General features: G+C 39.5%; 1 protein-coding gene across 4 annotated transcripts in view; it reads left to right on the top strand.

Annotated features, from left to right (window-relative positions):
* The window catches only part of LOC311272544 (alpha-1,6-mannosylglycoprotein 6-beta-N-acetylglucosaminyltransferase B-like), a 123,558-nt gene that overhangs the window by 21,451 nt on the left and 77,863 nt on the right, over window positions 1-24,244 (top strand). For 3 of the 4 annotated variants that reach the window (XM_084379035.1, XM_084379036.1, XM_084379034.1), the window contains exon 3: window positions 19,995-20,145. In XM_084379035.1, the coding sequence (XP_084235161.1) occupies window positions 19,995-20,145 (151 nt within the window). Of the gene's footprint in view, window positions 1-19,994; window positions 20,146-22,120; window positions 22,125-24,244 lie in introns of those variants that run through there. The other variant, XM_084379037.1, reaches the window with a different exon arrangement.

Below are 24,244 nucleotides of genomic sequence, written 5' to 3' on the forward strand. Positions count from 1 at the left end.
AAGTTTAAATGGCGTTACCTGTCAGCTCAAATGATAGGGCCCATCCATTTCTCAGTAAATAAAAGACGTGCCGAAGCGCAACAGAAAAAGCAATTTCTAAAAGGTTTTCCCAAATCTCTCATTCTTTGTTTCTGTCATGTAACATTCAGTAGATTTGTCTGCTGAGAAATGCATCCCGTTTGAATGGGAACGGCTTTAACAAGCGCAATTTTTCCCCTGTCAGAAACACTCACCTTACCATTGACGTGGTGGAGTACAGTCGCTTTTCTAGGATTTACAAACGATAGTGTGAGTTTAAACCTCTTCACTTCAAGCACAAGTTGATTCACAGTCATGGAGACAAAGCCTAAAACGCTTACAATGTTGTACATGTACTAATTATAGTTTCTGGCTCATATTAGCACTCTCAAAATGACTTCATCTTGATCTGTATGGCCTGCAAGTGTCTAAATATTTGTGAGAGTGTATGTGGGCATGCATACCAACGTGTTGTATTTGTCTCTGCATACATGTGGATGTGTTGGTCCAGATATAAATTTCTTTAGCTGCCTTTGGGAGATCAAGTTGGATTAATCCGATTTGATTGATCGCTCTCATTTCCTTAATGGACCCGCTCAAGGCGGCGTCAGTCGCTGTGGCTCCCACCAGGCTATCGGTCTGACAAAAATGAAATGTGTCCGACTCAGCATCCTGTGTTTGGAGGGTCTGGGAGTACATAAACCTGTAGTTCATGCCGTAGATTAGTTACACATACAAACTGGTCATCGTATTGTTTCCAAACAATAGCACAATGCATATGTATATGCACCAACCCCTGCTCTCTCTCTCTCTCTCTCTCTCTCTCTCTCTCTCTTCCTCTCTCTCTCACACACACACACAAACACACACTCAGAGCTAACTATACCCCCAAGCTTTCGAAGCAGCTGAGCTCAGACAGTTTAGCAAGTCGATGGAGAAAATTGCCTCAAGCCCCTCAGCACAGCTTTGTGCAAATAAAATCCATGCTACATTCACATCAAGAAAAAAATGTTCACAGCAATTAAATGTATTTTACATCTACATTTAAACGCACCCAGCTGTAGAGCGGTTAGTGCATCTTCCTCTATGAACCTGTGTTTTGCCCGTGTAAATTATGGACTTGTTTATATGTAGCCCACCCCCTGTCAATGGTGTCCATTGTTTTATTCTTGTATAGTATACACTAATCCCTCTTCTCTGTCAAAAGGCGCGGGTACCTCTTACATAATAAATGTAGAGTTTGTACTGTATGTATGTGTTTGTGTGTATATGTGTATGTGGTTCTGTCTCCGCTGATGGCATGTTACATTTTTCTGCTCTGGTTGTCTTGTAGACGCAGTGAAGTTTCTGTTACCGTCATGTTTCAAAATGGTTTCTATAACTCAAAGTGCAGTGTGCCATATCTGACTTCAACGATTGGGTTGTTGCATGTGTTTCCCTCTCTTAGGTCTTATTTCTTGTGTCCCCATGAAAGACAGAATGCTGGCAGAGAGCGGACCACTGGCTCTACCTTTGAGCTAAATGTCTGCTGTCTGCAGCTCAACAAATCAATACCATAACACCATTACCAGACCAATCAGTGTCACTGCTGTCATTGACCAGACAAAAACTGTTGAGGTTAAGCTGTGTTGTTCAAGACCACGTATCATAATTTGCTGGAACAAGGTGGTGTGTTGAATGAATAAGTTGGCTCCATTCAATGCTAATATATTGATATTGTTATCTGACACTTAAGCTGCAGCCATTTCTCCAGCACAGTGTTTGTGTTGTATACAGCAACACAACTTTGGAATCAAAAGCTGCACCTTTGAAAGTTTTAATGTTAGCTTATCACAGCTATATATCAGTGACAGTGTATGTCAGCTGCAGGGTTGCAGCGATATACTGTTTTCAAGGTATATAGTGGTAGAAAAAAGTATGGTTATTGTGCATGTGTACGTGTACATCTGCTTATCTAATGTATGGAATTGTACCAAATCAGTGTTGTTACAAACTTTAAATACATGCATTTTTATCAAGTTGCATGTGGGTCAGAACGTAATATTTTGCGAAATTGTAGAAAAGTGTTTGTTGAACCGCTGCTTTATTCCTTCAAGGGTGATTGTAACTGATATTAATGCTAATAATAATTGTGTAATATCGTGCCACCGTGAAACCATGACAATTTTTGATATGGTAATCGTACTGATTATTGAAAATCTCATACTGTTGCAACCCTAGTCAGCAGATTAGTTACAAGAAATTGCAGCACAGAGATGCCAAACAACGTCTGTGATTACATGTGATTGTTATGATGACATGTTTTGCTTAAGTGTTGTTATAGGACTTTAAAGAAGCAACACAGACTTATGTAGTAATAATTTCACTCTGACTTAGGTTTATATCACTTATGTATAGTTGGCAGATAGGTGGCTAGCTGCTGGATACCAGTGAGACTGAATTGTACACGTGAAGTGGGTAAAACTTAACTTGTAACGAGAATAAGATATAGACTTCAGCTCCTCGACAAACTTTGGATAACATACAAGTACTCATGATCATATTGAATATGCCACACACAAAGAACTGATAATGCAGTTATATAATCATTGCCGTACACATTGACACTATAGGAACAGCACAAACACTCTTGGAAATGTCTAGTCGCCATCATCAATATTTCAAAAGAACATCATCTTCAGCACAGGGGAATGAATAAATAATTGATTACCCATCCTGTTGGATTTAATAAGTGTGTTATTTGCATGCATGATGTTATGATTTGCTTGTTGTGCCCCTGTGTGAATGTGAGTGTGGTGAGCATATTTCTACTGGACCAACTATAAATCACAGCACAGCATCACCTTTAAGTGGCCAGCACTCTCTTTCTCACTCTCTGTACAATAACTAACGTCTTATCTCTTCATCAGCAGAATAAAACACAGCAGTTACTCAGGTAGCTGAAAGATAATGCAATTAGGCGAAGACAATAGAGCCTCAGCTGCAAACATAGGCTTATCAAAGCTGACATGGCTGTCAGATTAGGCAGGCAGAAAGACAGATCAGAGTCTGTGCTTTAGTATATGTACGTGTTGATTTGTGCGTGAGTGTTCTGGTGTGTGTGAGACAGAGAGAGAGCAGGCAGATGTAGCAGCCTGCTGCAGATAACACAACTGAGTGTCAATTGGAAACCGAGGTCGCTCTTGTCTTCATCCACATGAACACAAACCTATTAGGGCCTCTGTCATTTGGCCTAGTTTCTGCTTCATGATTTCCCTCTATCCCTTTCCCTCTGTTTGGTTTTGTCTCTACTCAGCTGCAGATTTCAAATCTAATCAAATACTTTTCATATGTTTTAATTGGTCTCTCCGTTAAACTTAACATATTTCACACTGTGCTGGCTGGAGGTTGTAACAGATGTCTGTAAAGGATCAGAATACTTCATTCTTTGATATTTTCATTCACAGCTATCAATTCACTGATCTGTTTCATACCAGGTGTCAGCAATATTTATAACTTCACATCCATCTACTGAAGTTCATGGGAAGATCCAGCAGTAAATGGCATAATATGTCAATTTGGTTTCTGAGATAGATTACTCAGTGTCTTGTAGATGATCTTGGCATGTATCTTAGAGGGCTCTTTGATTTTGTTTTTCAATTGCTTCCACATTATCATGATGAAAGCTATAACATGAAGCTCCTCAGTACTGTAAACCTCACTACAGTGTACAGCTAGGGTTAAGAAACGCAACAGCCAGCTCACTAATGGTTTGAAATAAAACACTAGCATGTAAATGACAAATAAGAAGAAAAAAACCCCCACCATGTTCTGAACAGATGCACTACAAACACAAACAAAACGTAACACTTAACACACTACTCAGGCATGATGGGTAATGAGGGCCTTCGCCACAGCACTGTATTTTAAATACAGAACTAATCACCAATGTTCAGGTTATTCTTATTCAATCTAACAGAAAGTTTATGACCTTGATTTGTTATGTACCATTGTTGATGTAATGAGGTGGAAAATATACAGAGATGAGGGTTCAGTCAACCATAAAATCATAATACAAGTCTTTCATTATTTAGTGCAACGTTGAGATAAGCTAGCTGCTGCTAGCTGTGTTTCCTGAAAATTTAAACAGTGCCTTCTGTTTTCTGATGTCGATCATCTTGGGGGAAAAGTAAAACAACATGTGCTGCTTTAAAATTCCATCAGAGACTGAAAGTTTGGGAGTTTGCACAAAAGGCTTTGATGGCTTTTCCAGCAAAACGCTGTTGTTTATCCCTTTTTTAGAGCTGCATAGATGCCGCTTGCACTCTAGCAAGATGTATGCTAGCCGCAAAACATTTCCTGGTACGTAGTGGAATCTTATTTTCCCACTCTGAATACAATGAATTCAATATGAATGACTGAAAAAGGGAAATATGTTCAGTCCACCAGTGTTTTCCCAAATTACAGGCAACAACTGTGTTGTTCGTATAAGTGTGTTGTTCATTTTCTCTTTTGGCTCTGTACAACACATGGCACAGTTGGTGGCATTGGCTGTAAGCCTTCCCATAAACACCTTTTGCACTGTACACCTAAATTGCCCCCAGCCCAGCTGTTCATTTCCACTGTAAATATTTGTATATCCCTAGTTTGAAACCCAGCCCTCCAATATCACAAGGCCAGATGTCCATTCTGGCTCCAACAGTGGTATGTCTTTCCTCTCTCACACATGGTCACACACAGTCCTTTGCTTCTTTACCTGTGAGTCAGAGTCAATAACAGAATGAGTGAAGGTGCCAGGGTGCTGAAGTGTACCACTGAGCGCAAAAAAAAAAAAAAAAAAAAAAGAGAGAGAGAGAGAGAGAGAGCAGCTTCTGCCAAAGCTCTCTGCACACAGCAAAGCCTTGACAGATGCTAATGTATCTGCTGAGGGCTGAATTATAGAGACAAACACTTATAGGTCTAGAGAGCGAAAGAGGTGGTGACTATTGGATTAGATTTAGTGAGTGAGAGACGCCAGGAAGGAAACGGCGAGCAAGGAGAAAAAATAGAGACAATAACAGAAAGATTATTGAGAGGTCACATATCAGATTGATATCAGGAGGGTGGATGTACTCAAGTGTACTCTGCCATACAGAAAGAATGTGCTGTGGAAGAGTTGAAGGAGAGGCAAAGACCTATGATGAAATCTGTTTTTTGTTCCAAATTAAACATAATCACCATACAAACTGCCCTCTGGCATGTTATGACTTGTACACAACAGATGCCAAAACATGTAGTTGAAATGTTTGCACATACAGTACATAGTAGGTTAAAAGTTTAGGATGCAGTTGATAATGAATCACCATCCTCTTAGTCATCACAAAGCCTGGCAGTAGAAGTTACCTGCTCGCAGTTTAGAGCATTTCTAGAAAGCACAATTGAAAACAAGTAGCCAGCAAGTGTCTATGTGCAATGAAATATATTAAATATATTATTAAGTGCAAAGGAGGTCATGGACGAAAAAGAAAAGCAGGGCATTGGAAAACGAACCATTATTGTCAATTTCACAATTCTTATTTTCTGTCTATTCTTGTCGGATGCTATCATTGCTCTTTTTCTGTGTAATGAAATGTGACGCTGGCCACTTGCATGTATGTTGTTATTTCTCAAAAACCCAAATGGATTGCCAATAAAATCCTTGTCTTGAGCTAGTTTTACTCCCAACCCGTCTTGCTCTTCCAGCTTTCCCTTAATCTTTCCTCAGGGCTGCAATGTAACCATGTTACATTGTAATGTTGATTGATAGGAAGCCTTCAGGTGATTTAGTGAAAAATAATGGATGACCCCAGGTCAAAAGAGGTTAAGCTTTGTCTGGAGAAAGTTGAATCCAAATCACTGAACAGTACTTTTGATTCAAGACATTTTGCTGTCTGCCCGAAAAGATAGACAAGACAGCTGCGTGCTGTTTGGCTTTCAATGATTGGTAAGAGCGACTGTTTAAAGACGTTCCTTTTCCTTAATTGATTATAATCCTGTAGGCTGTGACTTTGGACATTTTCAGTTGTGTAAATAGGAAAATGGACATGCTTGTCATCATAGAAATGGATCATAAGATTCTGATGTTTATTTTAACTTCGACAATATCTGCTGCCTTTCCTTCGACACACTGCTCTGCTCACTCCTCTGAGAAGCTCCGGTCTCTATGGTGCAGTACCCTTCAGTGTTGATGGGCTATTACTTGTGAAATGCACCCAGTCAGTGCAATGGGGAGACAATTAAATACCGATTTGGACATCAATTACCATGGCAATGGTAGAACCTTCAAAAACATAATTTGGGTATAATTACCAGTTATTCTATTTTTCACAGCAACATCCAAGTTACAATTGTGACTAGAAAACTCTGATTTTTCTGAAAGTTTAATAACTTAATAATAATGAAAAGTAGGGCCCGACCGATTTATCGCCGAGCCGATTAAATCGGCCGATTATAGCCAGTTTGAGACTAATCGGTAATCGGCCAAAACTTGCAGATTGTCGCCGATATTTTCAGAAATAAAATGCAGGGAATAAGACTTGGTTTTACTTTGAAAATGTTCCCCCATTTGAAAAGATTCCCCGACATTAGGCTATTTATCCTGTAGAGGGCGCACCGACCTCATGACAAACTCCATCCACTATCCACTATCCACTAACCACCTCACAACACAGCACAGTGACTGATCTGGAGCAGGCAGCGGCAGGGACGCACGGAGGAGATTGGTCTGCCTCAACGGTAAATAAACAAGTTTGTGAAATAAACAATAAGTCAACAAGTTTCAATTCAAACCACTTCACGATGTTCCCCGCTGTGTTGGTCTCGATCACGCCGAGTTAACGTTTAAGCACTATGTAATATGCAAGCTAAAGTTAGAATTAGCCATCTGCTATTAGCCTTGCTACACATATTAGCCGTGCCAGTAACGGTAGAATAAACATAACAGTACACATTACGTAATCGACTAGCTACTTCTCTCACTGAGGCAGCTGCATGTTTCCAGATAAGACCGGAGCAAAATGAGTAACGTGAGTTAAGACGGGAGGCACCGACCGGCGGAGGGGAGGGTAGGAGGGAGGGAGGGAGGGCGAGTAGGCGAGTAGTTGAAAACGCTTTTCTGGTCCGAGTTTGATTCATAAATCTGTGGTATATTACTGAGATGATCAGTCGGTCTTCCTGTCGGCGTGAAGAGCAGTAGCTAATGGTGCCTTGTTGTAGGCCTAATGTTGGATGGTTGTCATGTTAATATGCTGCTTGACTCAGCAATAAAAAGGATTTGAAATTATTTTTCTGCCTTTAATTCTTTGTAGAAGTGTCTGAAAGGCTCAAAAGCAGCCATTTGTTAAAAAAAAAAAAAGTAAATATGTAGATATATTACATAAATTAATAAAATTTTAAAACTTTATAAAAAAAAAAAAATCGGCCGATTAATCGGTTATCAGATTTTTTCCCCCCTAACAATCGGTATCGGCATCGGCCCGAAAAAATCCATATCGGTCGGGCCCTAATGAAAAGTAATAATAATAATAATAATAATAATAATAATAATAATATGAAAGTTCCTGAAAACCAAACAAATGTGAATGCTTAACATCAGCCCGGGGTTGTTGTTCAACACAGACAAAACAACTTCAATAGATATGGTGTGACAGTGTCACTGTATAATATTCCTAGCCCTCACATCACCAACACTATATTCATAGTCATAAACATGGACATTTTTCATATTTATTTTCTTTCCTTTCTCTCGTCTCTCAAAGAAATTATTCTATGAGACTAAGCAGTATCTAGAGCCTACTCTCTCTCGCTCACACACACACACACACACACACACACACACACACACACACACACACACACACACACACACACACACACATTTGTGAGTGCACCGTAGCCGAATATGCACTCTCAGACACATGAACAGTGAAAAGGTCACGTCACACATATTTTCCATCTAAATTCTTGTATATACCCACGTCTGATGCACACAAACACACACTCTAAACTCAACCTTTCCATCTCCGCCAGTCTCAGTGTGGAACACAACGCTCTGTCACACTAACACACATGGACGTGGTTGTGGTGAAAGGAGCCCCTGCAGCTGTGTGTCTGTCTGAGCTGTGCTGAAGTGGTGAAAGTCGACTGAGAAATGTTTTCTGAGAGAGACAGTGACTTCAGTAGGTGGTGGAATGGTAATAAGGGCCACGGCTTGTGTCTGTCAAGCTTGTCAGGATGGTGCAGAGAGATGAGTGTGGCCTGCATGTTCACAAATATGGTGTGTGTGTTCAAAATCAGAAGAGAGGTCATCACTCGTAAATGTCACCATTCAGCTCAGTAGATAAACGCCGCATTGTTCATGTGTAATTCAATCTATAATTCTATAATGCTATCAGATGAAGAAAGCAATTGTTTTATATTCCATTTGAAATTATGGTTTTGAAACAGCCGTAGCTATCAGGCTATTTCATCACAGTTTCATCAAGAAACAAACACACCCACACATTGCACTTGTAAACAGATTAGCCTTTCATGCTGCATATGTGTATATGCAATTTGGTCTCTATTCAAATATTGTTTTTTATTTGTCTGTCTCAAATGCTTTGTGCAGGGGGGGGAGTGTTGATGCCAGTTTTTCATCCTCTGTCATCATTGTAAGATAAACTATGATAGTTGAAGATGACAGAGAACGAAACAGTGAGAATTAAAGAGGGATGAAAAATAAAAAGATAAGAGGAAGAATAAGTGGCGATATCGCAGATGGACGAGGGGTGAACATTTTTTAAAAGAGAGAAAGATCTTGTCCACTTTGAATGTGACATCTTCAAAACAATGAGTGCAAATCAAATGAAGCAGCAGCTTACAGAGGCTCAGTTTGCGAAAGGAGGGGGAAGAAGATGAGGATTGAACTGAGGCTCAACTGTGGAGACACAAAGCGCTAGATTACAGCTATACACAGAGTCTTTCTTCATCCTGTCCTCGATCAGTTTGAAACAGAGAAGCACTCAAAAGAGAAGTGACAGAAACTGTCAGCTTTAATAGGCATTGTAGCTGCTCTCTCTCTTTCTTCGTGTCTTTTAATATCCTCTCATCTATTCCATCTGCTTTCATGAAATCCAATTTGCCTCGACATTGCTGGATGAATGGTGAGAAAATGTCAAATCCAGAGGAACAATAAATATTTCAAAAGCTAAATCAAGATTGAGCAAAGTGTTTCCTTTCACCTTAGGCAGCTGGTTCTATTTCTATTCTGTTTTTTTAATTTGTATTCTGTTCTGTTCTGTTCTGTTCTGTTCTATCACAGGGAGGGATTGGGAAAACATTATGGTTGATACTTTTGGTGCATGTTGGAACTAGCGTAAGTATCATAATAACTGATGCACCAGCTGCACTTTCAAGGCTCTAGAAACCTTAGCTAAGCGGGCTAAGCAATAATAATAGTGTTACCAGTATTGACACAATATAGCCCCGAACCTAGATCTTAAAGCTATAGTTGGTAATGTTGGAGAGCTAGCAAGATGTGAAAGTGGCACCTCCTCTAAGCTCCACCCCCTCCTCCCCCTCCCATCAGTGCTCCTTCCAAAGCCACACCCCCACAAACTTTAACGCGCATCTGACAGTAGGAGTCAGCAGGGCAGAGGAGAGCGGAGTATTTCAGTAGCTAAGTTGGCTAATGTTACATATTTCATGAAAATAACAAATCCCCCTGAAGCAAAACCAATAATTATCTGTCCAACAGAAAGACAGCAACCTCTGCATCACTTCTTAGGCCCTTCAGCTCCCTCAGTTGTCTCCACCGTTCAAAAGCTGAACCGATGTTGACTCTGGTTTACCCTTTGGCTTTATCCAAATCCTTTTTCGTTGCAGCCTTTTCTGCCTCCGGCTTTCTTTTCTTAGCCCGTTTAGCGGGGCGAGCCGTTACAAGTAAGGCTGGAATTGCTACTTTTGGCTGCATTTTCTCTGCCATTGTTCTCCTGCTAACTCGGTATGGAGTGTGCTGAATATTTCCGGCAACAGTGACACGTGGTGAGTGCACGCGGGGAGGAGGGAGGGACAGAGGGGGGCGTGGGCAGGACGAGACATGAAGGCATCTGATTGGTTCTTTCCACTCGGACCGAAAGGGAAGGGATTGGTCAGAGTTTTTACAGGCCTGCAGCTGCCACAGAGGTCTGATTTTTTTCATTCCTTTTTCTGAACACATTATGTATGGACTACTCTCAGGGTGGAAAGACCATTTCACCCATTATAACAAAAAGTGTTTCTGAACAGGAAACATCATACATCATTCTAATCGTCCTGTCCCATCTCGTACTATTCTATTCTATTCTATTCTATTCTATTCTATTCTAGTCCATACCATCCTGTTCCATCCCATTCTGTTCTATTCTGTAGTATAGAAAATAGCGTACTGATCACCCCACTGTATGTGGTCTTACATCTTATTAAGTTGTCTTTTTCATCATTGCCATTCATTGTTTACTTTATTGCCAGCGTGATATTTCACTTCCTTCATGCTTCATTTGCTGCATTTTCATTTGCCAAAACCCTACTCCCACCGTACACTTCCATTCCCATTGTGCAGCTTTAAAAAGAAAACCCATCCCACTCTTTTCTGTCTGCACTCAGTCCTGCCATTCTTTAGCTAATGAACAGTGGAGCTCCTGCGCCATAATAATTAAACTGCATGTAATTTGTAGTAATTGAATGTGGGTGTGGAAATGGGAAGAGGAGATGTACTGGAGATTGAAGTGGTGTTGGAGCATTAAGCAGCAGCAGTCTGTCTGTCTGTTTGTTAGCATGTCTGTCTGCCCACTGAGGGATGAGAGTGGTTGCTTACTGGTGATTGTGTTGTTTCCTTTACTGCAGACGAGAGGGATGCTGAAGTGGATGGGGGAGGATGAAGAATTAGGTGAAGGAGTAAGAGTAGGGCATGAGGAGGATGACAAGAGGAAAGTACAAGGGCAAGGAAGAGGATGGGGGAGGCTTAGTAGAGGGTGAGGATGAAGTAGTGGAGGAAGAAGACGGTGGGGAGGTGTCCAGGTGTACATCTGTGAATTAATATGCTTGTGTGTATCAGCTGGAGGTTATTATGTGTCTATTCCGTCAGTAATGCACAGCCTCTAATTCCCTCCTTAACATGAGGAGCTGAGACAGACTGCGGTGATGATGTCATCTCGAGACAAATCCTGGAGCTGACGGTGAATAATGGGAAACAACAGGCAGGACACCATGACAGCACCCATGGTGATTTTACTAAGGTTTGCATATTCTGAGTCACAGCTGGAAGTCATGTGTTCAAATTAGACTCACTGGGATAGAATATCTCAAACAGAGTTATTAAGCACTGCTGAAACATCTCCATAATGCATCATGCGACATCATCAATTAAAATCTTGAATCTCTGATTTCCAACCCAGACACAGTTTTATCTTTAGAGTTTGACTTTCGAGTTTTTTGTCCGTGTATGTGCGTGCGTGCCTGTCTGTCTTTCTGTTCGTGTATGTGCTCCCGTGACAAAATGACATCGGTCTCCAGTTAATTTAGCTGTGTCAACTGCTATCCAGCAGGCCCTTCTGTCAGCATTCATCAAACCACAAATGGTTTTCTTCTCATGAATATGCAAACACACCCCTCCAGCCAATCAAAACACTATCCTGTTCTGGCACACATTATAACTCATGCACACAGATGCATGATGTTTGTGTGCACTTGCTTACGTGTAAGTCACTCATTGTGTATTGTGTGCAGCTGCAACCACGCTTAAAGAGACGACTGTATAGAAACACTTACATACTGATTCCACACACACACACACACGCAAATGATTGGCGGGCTCACCGCAGGAAGGATTATAGTTCAGAGCTTTCTCACAAACCCACCACATATCAAATGATTGAGAGTTCGCTTCAAGACAGTTTCATTTTCAAAGACAGAGCTCGATCGCGCTTGATATGTGGAGACGGGGAAACGTTTTCAAAGTGCCATAACTCCGCTGCAGGTGAACACTCATTCCTCACTTCTTTCAGCTGAGTTTTTCCACGTCGGATTTCATCATTTTCAAAATGCTATTTTTATGGGATCATGCCATTTGTAGTTCGAGACTGTCAATATTAATTGTTTGGCACACTTGTGCTTTGCTAATCCAAATCTAAACACCTCTGTAATACACTGAATCAGAGCACACTCATGCTGTCAGGTTATAGTGGATATTCTCCTGTCATAATTTGTGCTGCCCACATATACCTCTGCTGTAGAGTGCCCTCTCTATGACCTCTGTCCTTTTTACAAAGATAAACAAACACACAGTCACATGGGCTGCCAGAATACCTCAGGGCACAATCACACTATTTTAATGGAAGGAACCTCACTGCTTTCAACCCTTTTTTTCTTTTCTTTTTCTATGCAGCATTATGGAGGATTCCATTATCTATTTAACCCTGCAAACATCACTGTACCTGCCTGAATCATGGACATACTTATATACAGTACAGACCCATGCCAGTGCTGTCTCCACAAATGTGACTGTGCTGAGATTTGTCATTTTTTTGATGAGGCAGAATATGAATTTTTGAAGTAAGTGACATAAAACGGATTTGATGGAGGGAAGTCATGGCTATTTTGTATTGTGTGACCCTTTCTGTCATTTCCATTACTGTAACGTCAAGCAGAAGGACACGCTGTGGCTATTTCACGGACTCACACATAGACAGACACATACACATGCACTGATGAGATTCAGTAATCTGTATGGATTTTTAGTACCGCTACATCTGGCTGGAGATTTAATTTCCAGTCACCAATGTTAATTGTACCCACTGTCAAAATTCTGCTGCTCAGATGTTGAATTTGGATGAGGGAAAACCGATATAGTACCTGCACACACACACACACACACACACACACACACACACACACACACACACACACACACACACACACAGTACATATACACAAAAAGTCTCACAGTTTTCAGTAGTCCGTTTAGAGAGACTAACAAGGATTCTGTTCACGCTTTACGCATTTCAGTCCTCAGGAGAAATACGATGTGCCGTGACACTAAATATTCAGTCCAATATGGTGGCTAAAGCAGGGCTCCGTGTATGTGTGCATGTGTGTGTATGCGTGTGCTGATTTATTCTACCCTATGCCAGTGGGGGAAGCCAAACACGGCATGAAATGGTATGCCAGGAGCTTGGCCCTGTTAGCACACTGGTTTTACTCTCATTGAATCTTAAGTGTGTATTTATCTTACACAAACACAAACAGGTAGTCACTCAGACGATACAGCAGCTCTGTGCTGGATTCATGACTGAAGGCCCAAAAACAACTTTTGTTTGATCTCTTGAGATAAGTTATCCCTTCATGCATAGTAAATAACTTGCAGCGCAAGTCTAATTTAAGTACATATTTGGTTATTTGGTGCCAGTTTAGAAGTCTTCACTCTTCTAACTTTTTTTTTTTATCGTCCATGTTATGATTTTCTTGAGATCAAAGCTGCCATTAATGCATGTTAGGAACTGCAGGGCAGTGACACATAAATCAACTTTTACCAAATAAATACATGCACTGATCAAGATAAGAAATTTAAACATTAAGTTTGTCATTAACAATATCTGGCCCAGAATAAAGTAGCAGAATATTCAAGTAAAGTACCTCAAAATAGAACTTGATTACAGAACTTGAATAAGTTGTACTGAGGTTCAGTCCATCACTGGTATTATCGGTCTCCTTGATTTTTAATAAAGGATATTGGTATTGATAATGAAAAAATCCGTATCGGCGACCTATAGTCTCTGTACTGTTTTCTCTTACTGTTTTTGGCATTGGGGTTTTAATTGGCCCAATTCACAAATAAAGTCAACTCACTAAAACATTTCCATCAGTCTGTTTAACGATGCCTTTGGCTGGATTGTTTGTTCAAACTTGCAAAATTTTGTATTTTAGTCCTTGAGGCAACCATTACTATTAAAAGCTCTAATAGTAATGGTTTCAACTCAGATGTTAATAAAACTTGAACGGACTCCAAGGCACTTTTAAGTCATTATGAAACCGTCTGAGAGTAATACTGATGCCTCTCTATGCAAATAGGACCATCAGTGAGTAGTCTGGCTATTTCTATATAGCTACCAATGTCACCAGGTCAGATAAAATTAAAACTGTTTACATGGTGAAGTGCTAATGATGAATCTAGGGGCCTCACAGCCTGAGGACAGAAGCTGCTCTTTACAGCACTAAAATAAAGTTTACTTGTTTATCATCATCCTGTTAGTTATTAAACTGATATTTCCATAAGTAGATACATTACCTCATTGCCAAGTGTCCTGCAGACACCTGTGTTTAAAATAGTAAAATAGTATTAAAAATACCTTGCTTGTATTTTTCATCTTGCGAACCAAATGCATGTACTAGTAGTGTTGTCAGAAATATCAAAATATATCTATACACACTTACTCTAAATTTTTTAAACAGCTTCGAGAGAGGGCAGCAGAATCAACAACTAATGACAGTCCCTTGTAGCTGCTCGAAACATCAGTGTGTCATAGTGCAAGGGAAATAACCTCCTTGCTGACAAGTAATGGAATATTTATCATGCATGTTTACGATGGCATTTGCAATGGTAATTTTCCAAATGTACTTTGAAATGTGTGTTCATAGAGGCTGAATTCGATTTTACTGGGTTGAACAGAAGGTGAAAGCGGGGATAACACCATCAGCTCATAATCAGGAAGGCTTCTCTAACATATGGAAAATATTGTCAGTGATGTGGACATTAACAGTAATGAGAGGCAGACTTTAAAAACCTGTTTGCAATCAGAGAACTCTTATGTGGATGGTGCTGACATCTGCCTTTTTCTCCTTTTATGTTGAAGACTTTGGTCAGTTTCAGTTCCGTGGTCTGTTGCAGGATCAGAGGTGTCAGTTTTGTTCTCTGCCTTAAGTGGACTTTTGCATATTAGACCCATATTCTTAGACTTCCCTGCTTCACAGATTTGAGAATCAATTATGGCTGCAGGTCAGAAACTTTCTAATTCCACTTTGGCCCTTTTTTTCACTCCTTTTACATTTGGCTCTTTTAAGTTTAGTCAGGTCATTGTGATTAGCAATAAAATGACTTTTCTATCCCCTTGAAGCTGAGTCATAGGTTTTTTTCTGATATCAAAGCTATTATTGTATTGAAATTGGAAGTCAGAACTTCTGAATGCATTGCCCAAACAATGGGATAAGTCCTGCAACAGTGCGCGGCCAGTGAGAGCTCTGGTGTTAATTCCCATAAAGTCTGTGATCAGTGATAAAGTGATCAGATTGTCCATGCTCTTATTTTCTTTTTGTGTATTTCTGCTATGGGTTTTTTTTCCAGGTACTATTTTGTGAGTGTATGTGTGACATTGTCATGAGACACACACACAGTGTTTCTTCTTTTTTTTCTCCACTGCCCTTTGAGCTCGAGCAGGTCAAACAATCTCTAGCTCTGCAGTTCTATTTATCTTCTTTCACGTTCTGTCCATTACCTACAGTATCTGTGGTCACAGTGTCCTTCACTTGCAAATAATAAATTACTCCGGTGAGATCTAAATGAGGTTTTATCTAATTAAGGAAGACAAGGGCAGTCATCTCCTATGTAATGGTATAATTTGTGTAAGCTATTTGAATATTGGCACTTGTCCTTTAAATTGGTTTTTGGTTACTGCAGTCAAGCACCTGAAAAAGGTTTCACACGTGTCTGTCATCGAGCTACACAATGAAATCACATAAAGGATCAGCTTTTCAAAGGCAGACCTCATTTATTACAGCTGGTCATTAGCCATCCATGGGAGTGCAGCTGCTGTAGCTAAATTTTGACACATAGATTCGTCAAGAAACAAAGACCAGCAGAGAGCAATTAACCCCCTGTCTCGAAATCACATTTGATACATTAGACCGTATGAAAGATCTATCCATACATTTTTTTGGAACTCTTATACCTTAATAATTGTAATATTACTTTGGCATTTTTCCAATCTTGGGTAACTCATATAGGAGTTTATTTATAGCCAAGAACTAAAGGAATCACCAGTATTAAACTGTAATTCAGAGTACCAAATTAAGCATGACTTTGACAAACAAAATCAACTAAAATGTGTAGGTTTGGTCATCTACATGCTTTTTTAGAGGCTCTGCCAGGACTATAGTTTCTTGGAGAAACACTGAATGTTAGACGACCTTGTATTAGTTCAACCTTAATAATATATCAATATTTTCTCAGCATGGCCATTTCTTCAGTATGCTTGACCCTTAACATGGATGTTATCCATTATCAGCCAATCACAAAGATGTCACCAGAGTGACCCACCGGTACACTCTGACACAGCGATCCATCACAGGCAAAGGACATGACACTGTCAGTCTAAGACGAATACATCTGTTGCTGAGGCAATAACTCACTGAACTTAAGATTCCTTCAGCTGTTGCTGGAGATCGAGGCAGACAATGACCTTGCACTGGAGCTGTTAGGCACTGGAGCCCATTGGCTGTAATTGCCTGTCAAGCAGCAGACATGAGGTGTGACAGAGTGGTCGGACAGTGTAATCCAGGTGTTTGCGGTGTCGATATGAGCCAAGCCAAGTCCTCTGATGAGAGGCTAGACGAATACATTCATAGCTTTGTGTCCCTTATGTCCCAAGCTGTATCTTATAGGCTGTTTGCTGCATTACATTATGTGTGGTTACTGAAGATTGATAGAAGTGGATGGATTCCCCACATGTCCTCTTTACTTCACATTATAATGTATGACAGTATTTGGATTGTTTTGATGTATTACCAGAGTTACACTTGCAATTAACATCAAAATGCATCTACAGTGTACACACTTGTATCAGATTTCAATTACCAAAACATATATCATGAAGGATCACTCTGAATTTGAAGTCTTTAAAAATGTCAGTTTTAGTTTGAATACCTCATTTGGCCTGTTTACCATCTGCCTACATCTGACAGTACGTTTTTTTTACAGATTCTGCATTTTACTTTTTATCTCTGTAATGGTATTTCCAACCCAATAGTTTATAGCCATTAACATATTAGACAGTCCTGCTCATGTTAGTGATTCGTTCCGACTATGGTTTAAATTTTTCATATCTGTCCATCCAACACATTTGTTGTTTCAAAGTATGAAAAGTGACTGATGTCTCCCCTCCTCCAACATTGAGGAAATCTCCCCATCGCTTAATAAACTCATGACAACACTGTTGTTGGAGATTACCCTGGAAACTTCACAAGAAAAGACACCGACTATCTGTAGAGCGCTGTATTAGGTTATTGCTGATGCAAATCTTTTTTTCTGCTGCAGCCCCACATTAACAGCATTTAACACAATTTGACTTTCATTACAAAGTAACAGGACGTACAATGTGTTTGTCAGTAAGTTTAGCAGTTACTGCTGTCATTCATCAAAAACACATCTACAAAACAAGACACCATTCATTTTTGCCATCTGTTAACAGCAGATCAGTTTGAAATACGTATGTCAGGGATTAGTTTAACACAGTCTGTGGGAGTGATGGAATAAGTAGCAGCCTCAGTTAGCTGTTAGATAAAGACAGGCTTCACACCTCCAACTTCTCAGTGAGGTGACCATCTGTGTTGAAAAAAGTGGGGAAAAAGGATAAACTCAGAACCATTATGAGTTGAATTTAGACACTCTGACCCTGGCAGTGTCGGTGTAATTATCCTGATGAGGTCTTGTATACCTTTAAACAAGTCACAGAGTATATTCTACTTATATCCCTCATTGTCTCTGGAGCTGCAACTGTGTATGCATGCTTATGTGTTAAGACACACTTTTCAACTCTGATGGCCAATGATTAATCTCTCCACACCAACACACAATTACATATGCAGCCCCTCCTTTATATCAACAGAGAACCCACTCTGCTATAATAGGTGAAAGAAATAAATTGGCCATCACACAGACACAGACTGAGAAACAGAGCCCTGGCGTAATTAGTTCCTGGCTTTTCATAACTCATAGTCTTGGTGGAAATCTCATTCTCATATCAAAGGGTATCAAAGGATATAAAATAAGCCCATATTCAGACATCAGACTCCAGAGTGTCTGGCCTTGACAAAAGCCAGTTTATGACAAGAGATCAGAATAAGGCACTGGGCGATGTGCACTGCTGTTGGCAGAGGAAATGAGAGATCAAGCTTAAGATATACAGGTTAAAGACTAAAGATAATCATTCTGTTGGCTTTTTAGACTTGAAGAATGATGAAAATTAACACACAGGCTCAAGTGAGGAGGAGCTGCTCTAATGAGGTTAAACTGGTATCATGGTAGGGGTGGTCTTTCTTTTAAGGAATATGGTCATTTTTAGAAATCAGGGACGGTCTGTCAGCAGAGTGGATGATCAATCCAGCTGCAGAAAATGACAAATAACAGCTTTATGTCAGCTCAAAGCAAAAATGGGGGAATTAATGAAAAGTAAAAGTTTGATCAACAAAATAAAAAACAGCTTTAATAACAGTTGATTCATGTTCTAAGCCCAACTGAAATTAAATACCTTATTTTCTCATACAGCACATATCTGCTCTGTAAATCACGTGTCCTGTGTCCCCCCCCCCCCCCTTAGGGATTAGAAAAAAATCCCTTAGTTTAGCATTAAGTCAATATTATATTTTTTGCTATCCCATCGCAATATAATTTGTGATAAGTGGGAATGATTATTTGTGCAGTTTTCATTTTCACTGAAAAAAACTACCACAATCATGATAACGTGATGTTTGTTGGGGTCTGTACCAAACAAACATGTTTTCTTACATCGAGAGAACAAGATTTGTAATCCAGGGCATCTGTGCAGCACTACAGTACTTGTAATGCTGGTTAGTTACACATTATTTATCCTTTATCAAAACCTTTATCAAAAAAATTAGATATTGTACTTGGCCATATTACAATTTTGATGATATTTCAATTAAATGTGCCGCCTGAACAGCCCAACTGCAGTGTAACACCAGCACTAGAATCAAACAGAAAGGGACATGCTCCACCATTTCCCCAAACACCTTTTTCTTCCAATTAATTATCAAAAATATTAACAATACATTTAAAAAAAAAAAAACATGTTTACATTGTATTTTGATTAGAAAAAGAAGTGTGATTGTGATGTCAGTTGACAGCAAACTTTTTGCAAACATTATTGGGACAATGACATCGAAAGGCTTTATAAAGCTTCAATTTGTCTAACTGTCATGTTTTATTAAGAACAAGGACCCAGGTTGACTTCTGTTTAAAAAAACACGTCTTGTGCAATCATTGTTTTTTAATTACATGAATTAGGGAACAGTCTGTGTTGGCTGCCTCAAATATTAATTAATGATGACGGCCGTAAAACTGATTTAATCAGTGAGGTGACATCAGCAAACTGCTCTACAGATCAAAAGATCAAACTGTTATGACTCACTTCTCTTTGGATACACAGTTAACTTACTACTGTTTCATAGAATGTTTGGATTTGCTTCTTAGATTTTCATTGACGTCTTCCTTTACTTCCTTTTGGATTATTGGCCATGACAAAAAAAAAATGGTTGAGTAGATAATTGGGATGAATCCGCAAGTGATACATTTCTCCATTGCAGCCCCACAATTGTCATTAAAGGTTGTAAGATAAATATATTATTACATAAAAAACTGCCCTATAATCTCAATAGAGAGAGTTGGACACTTAACATTGATATTCAGATGTTCTTTTTTATATTTGAATTCTGTCTTTTTAGTCATAAAACACTTGTTTGGCACAAATCAGTAGAGACTTTGCTTTTGATCTGCATTGCAGAGAAGTGCATAGAGACAGTTGTCCAAAACAAGAATCCAGCCAAAATCAACTACAGTAAGTTGAGCCAGAAGAGCTGTAGGGTTTGTGATTAATGTGCATGCTGCTCAACAAGTTGGTTATGTGCTCCAGTGTCCAGCTTTTTATTCTCCTTATGTGTGTCTCTCCATTCAGTGCTGGGAGGCGTGGAGTCACGTGGTGTGCTGAGGAAGATCAGTGACATGCTGGAGGTTATTCTGAAGAGGATGGACAGCCTGTCCAAACTCGACAACACCTCCACCACCGACGCACGGCGCCTGGATGAGCTCAGCTCTGCAATCAACAGGTGTGCTCAGTTTTTCCTTCATTTAACACTTTGATTCTGAGTCATTTCCAACTGGTTTTGGTAAACACTAAAACTCGTATTAAATTAATCAGAACTCCCTGGATATATGTGGCTATAATGAGATTCACACAAAAAGAAGATGAAATCAGTTATTTTAAATGTAAGGATCATGCACGTTTGAGACCTCTACTGTTGTGATGGTGTTTTGGGGTTTTCCATCCCATTCTACTGAACGTATCTCAGGAATGCCCAGAGGAAATTTCTTGACATTTGGCTCACACATTTACTTGGACTTGAGGATGAACTGATTATAATTTGGTAATCAAATGTCAACAGTCAAGGTCACTGTGGCCTCACAAAACACATTTTTGGCCATAACTCAAGAATGTCTCAAAAGAAAAAAAATAATTGTAATTAATTGTAATTGTTAATTGTCAACTTCATTCTGACATCATAACATTCTGCAAAAACAGTTTTTCAGCCATTTGGGGCATTGTGACTACATTTCACATTTGGTCTGATACTGTACTGGTGACACTAATCATTGGGGCCCACCTAGAACCTGCACCGATGTATTGATCTTCTGTGCTGCTGGGTTGAAAATGTGCGTGAAGCACCCACGTTTTACAATTTGTAGCTTCTATTTGTTTTATCTGAATCAGCTTTATTGGCCAAGCATGTAAACATATACAAGGAACTTTACTTTGCTCTCTGTTTCTGGTGAATTTACACATTTATAGACATACAACAGTAGTCAACCACAAACTCATTGGTTTTGCTGATATTGAGCTCAGGTGATTGTCGTTGCACTATGTGATGAAGCTCTCGATCAGTCCTCTGTCCTTCTCTGTTAAAACAGTCTCTTAAGAGAATTCACTTGAGTCATACATGTCAACATAGTGATTACTTTCATTTTGGAAAAATACACATAATCATCAACTTTTTATTCAATTAAAGGCTGAACTACATAGGCTAATTTAAGATATTTACGAGTCTCAGCATACATTGATGTAAAGTTCAACTTGACAGGTGCTCAGAGGCAAACACTCGCACGGTGATAATTCTAGTTTTCACTGAACAAATCCTATTTAAAAACATTCTACAATGGTTCAGAAAGATATATCTTTTCATCACCTTGCAATTAGAAAAGTGTAAAAACAAATACACTGTTTGAGCTTAACGGTCTGATATGCAGATTAAACTAATGCATTCATATATTACATGCCCTATTCTTCCTCCTGTGAAAACACCAAATCATATTAAGCTGTAGTTTCAAATTCACTTAAATTGAAATTACAATATAAATGGTGGATTTGCAACATAGAGATAATGCACTTTAATCAGGTTTTTCAGTGTACAGTACCAGGAGTGCTTTGGTTGGCTCAGGTGTGTATAAACAGAGAGCAGCTGGTAGAGCTTTGTACAATTCCCCTTTTTAAAAGAGAGACATGAAATATTATGACACCTTCAAATTTAAGATGTATTCCTCATTGTCATTCATACCGTACATCACATCTCTGTCTCCACTGTAGTCATGACTTCTATCTGCTCTCCTCTTTACTCCTCACCTAATTGTATTTTGCTCTCATCTTCACTCTCATTTTTTTCCCCTTACTTTCGCTTGTGGAAATTGCTGCCTATTACCTCAAAATCACTGCTGCAAACAGACAAGTCTTGTATGACCTTGCCGCTACTGCCTTTATCAAACCGCTCCTCTCTTTGCCCCGTTAGTACCAAAACATCCAATTTGTCTTTTCTATCTAACGTTCTCTTCATTCTGACTGCTTTCATTTTCAAACGGCCTGACTAAACTCGGTGCAGCAGGAGTGATGTGATACACACTGACAGAAATCCCCTCACTTCCTCAAACCTTGTTAAATGATCCCAGATAAGCGCTCAGGTTCAGATGTGCACGGAGGCACTAGAGCGGAAGGATGGAGCGATTAATACGGTCTGGCGTCGGTGTTAACTGCAATCAATGTCTAGTAATGGGTTGTTTAATGTGGGGGAAGTCATTCTAGTCTTAGGCCATGACTGGGAGGAAGTGCCCTGTTAAGGGTGTAACTCTGTCTATTGTCAGGGACTCTAAGACGGTACATGCATGTGTTACAGTAACAGAAATCAATTTCTAATTATTGCCTTGAAGGGGGTAGTTAGGGTGGATAGAGGGTTGTGCTCAGGGTGTAATAAGGGTCAAGCACAAGAGCTGAAATCAATGTAGTGTGACTTTCCTGTTTAAAATGTAGCTAATGAAGAGTTTCCCCTTCCACTGGTATTGTTGTCAGCCTATGACTTGGAGAAATAACAGATGGGTGTCAAGTGTCTCTTTACATTAGTTGAAAATGTAGTAACAAATTACTGCATTTTTGTGTAACAGAAATGACTAGAATGGCACTCACTGGAGTGCCTACCTCCGCCAAGACTCAGCAGTTGATTCAATCAAGCCTAATCTAATATCAAACTCTCTAGCTCTGTTTCACTCTGAATTTTAAACCACTCATAACTGCTTAATCATAATTTAAGATCACCAGATGTAGGTGCTGCATGAAATTGTTCTCACTCATAGATACCAGCCATATAAATACGCCAGATTTTTTTCATCATCGTGCCAGCACACAAATCAGATAAACATTTGCCACAGCTAACGGGGAATTTCATCTTATTCCCCTGACAGGCCAATAGTAGTCAACAAGGCTATAACGGTCGATACCGATGTTTGACCAAACTATCAGTGCATCCCTCATACAGTGGCACAGAGAATTAGGTTTGAACAGCATTGTTTATTTCTCCTGCTGATCTATGCACAGAGCATCATCCCATGAGCATCATCATCGATCCATGCATTATTCCCTGAGAAATCAACAAAAAATTCTGAAAATGCTTCCAAAGATAATGTTAAAGAAAGTGAACTAGATCTGCTTGTTAATCCATTCACACCAAAAGTTGATGGGGTCTATTCTGGGCTGAGACCCATCCTCCATCCAAGTTCAATGAAAAAGTATACAGTTGTTTTTGTGTAATCCTGCTCACAAACCAACCAACCAACCGACCAACCAACCAACCAAGAAACAAACAAAGGGACATGGGTGACAACATAACCTCCTTGGGGGAGTAATACTTTTAGCACAAGGAACATAAAATATGTTATTCTTTAAAGGGGCCGCTGTAACAATTTGCATTTATTACATATGAATCTCTTTTTAATGGCCATATGTGTGCAGATTGTAAGGTGATGTGAAAAACGAGACCTTCCTCATATCTTTGTGTCCTATACAAGCCTATGCTGCTGGAGTGTAGATTTATTCCTGAAAGATTTGGGTCAGATTTTCCAATGTGTGTGACTTAATGCACATTCTCTAGTGTTTCGTCTCAGTGTGTCTCTGCTCAGCTAACAGAGCGCAACAGTAGCTAATGTTAGCTTAGAAATGGAGTCTGTTATCATAAACTAACTGCTGACTTCCAGCACAGCAGAGAAGCTCCACAGAGCCCCTTTAAAGATTTAACATTTCTGCATTAAAATGTCTTAAAACAACTAGACCCTTGTTGTATATTTTGTTGAGTAGTGTACTTATCCAAATACTCCAAAAATGTTCAAACCCAAAGAAATTTAGTCATTTTATTGAAGGTAATGGTGCGTTTTATAAGGTTGCCTATTTCTATAACTTCCAGGAGAGGGGGGAATGCAGTCAGCAAAGGAGACTTAACATAATGTGAATACAAATTTAAAACATTACCTTGTCGTTAACATTTCTGCTGATAGATTTTCATTGGCTATCATGGTTGTTTAACAAAGAAGACAGTATATCCCATAATCCCATGCTAATTACGTCTTTGATTGAGAGACCCCTTGTTTCAGACATTGTATACTGTGAGTTTAACAAAGCATAATTCATTATCATCTAAAAATACAAGCACATGTCATGCCAAGTTCACAATGTCGGAGTGGAGGACAGAGATGGGGAGGATCCCCATGACGGTGTTCACGCCGTTGAATTATTCAAGATGGTAATTGACAGGTTTTGCATTAGCCTATCTCTTTTAATTTTCACATTCAATGAATAGCTCTGCATGTTTTATAAGCAGAGTTGGTCTTGGGGGC

The sequence above is a fragment of the Pagrus pagrus genome (genome assembly GCF_965226575.1).
Source record: "Pagrus pagrus genome assembly, chromosome: 2".
In the NCBI taxonomy this organism is placed as follows: Eukaryota; Metazoa; Chordata; class Actinopteri; order Spariformes; family Sparidae; genus Pagrus; species Pagrus pagrus.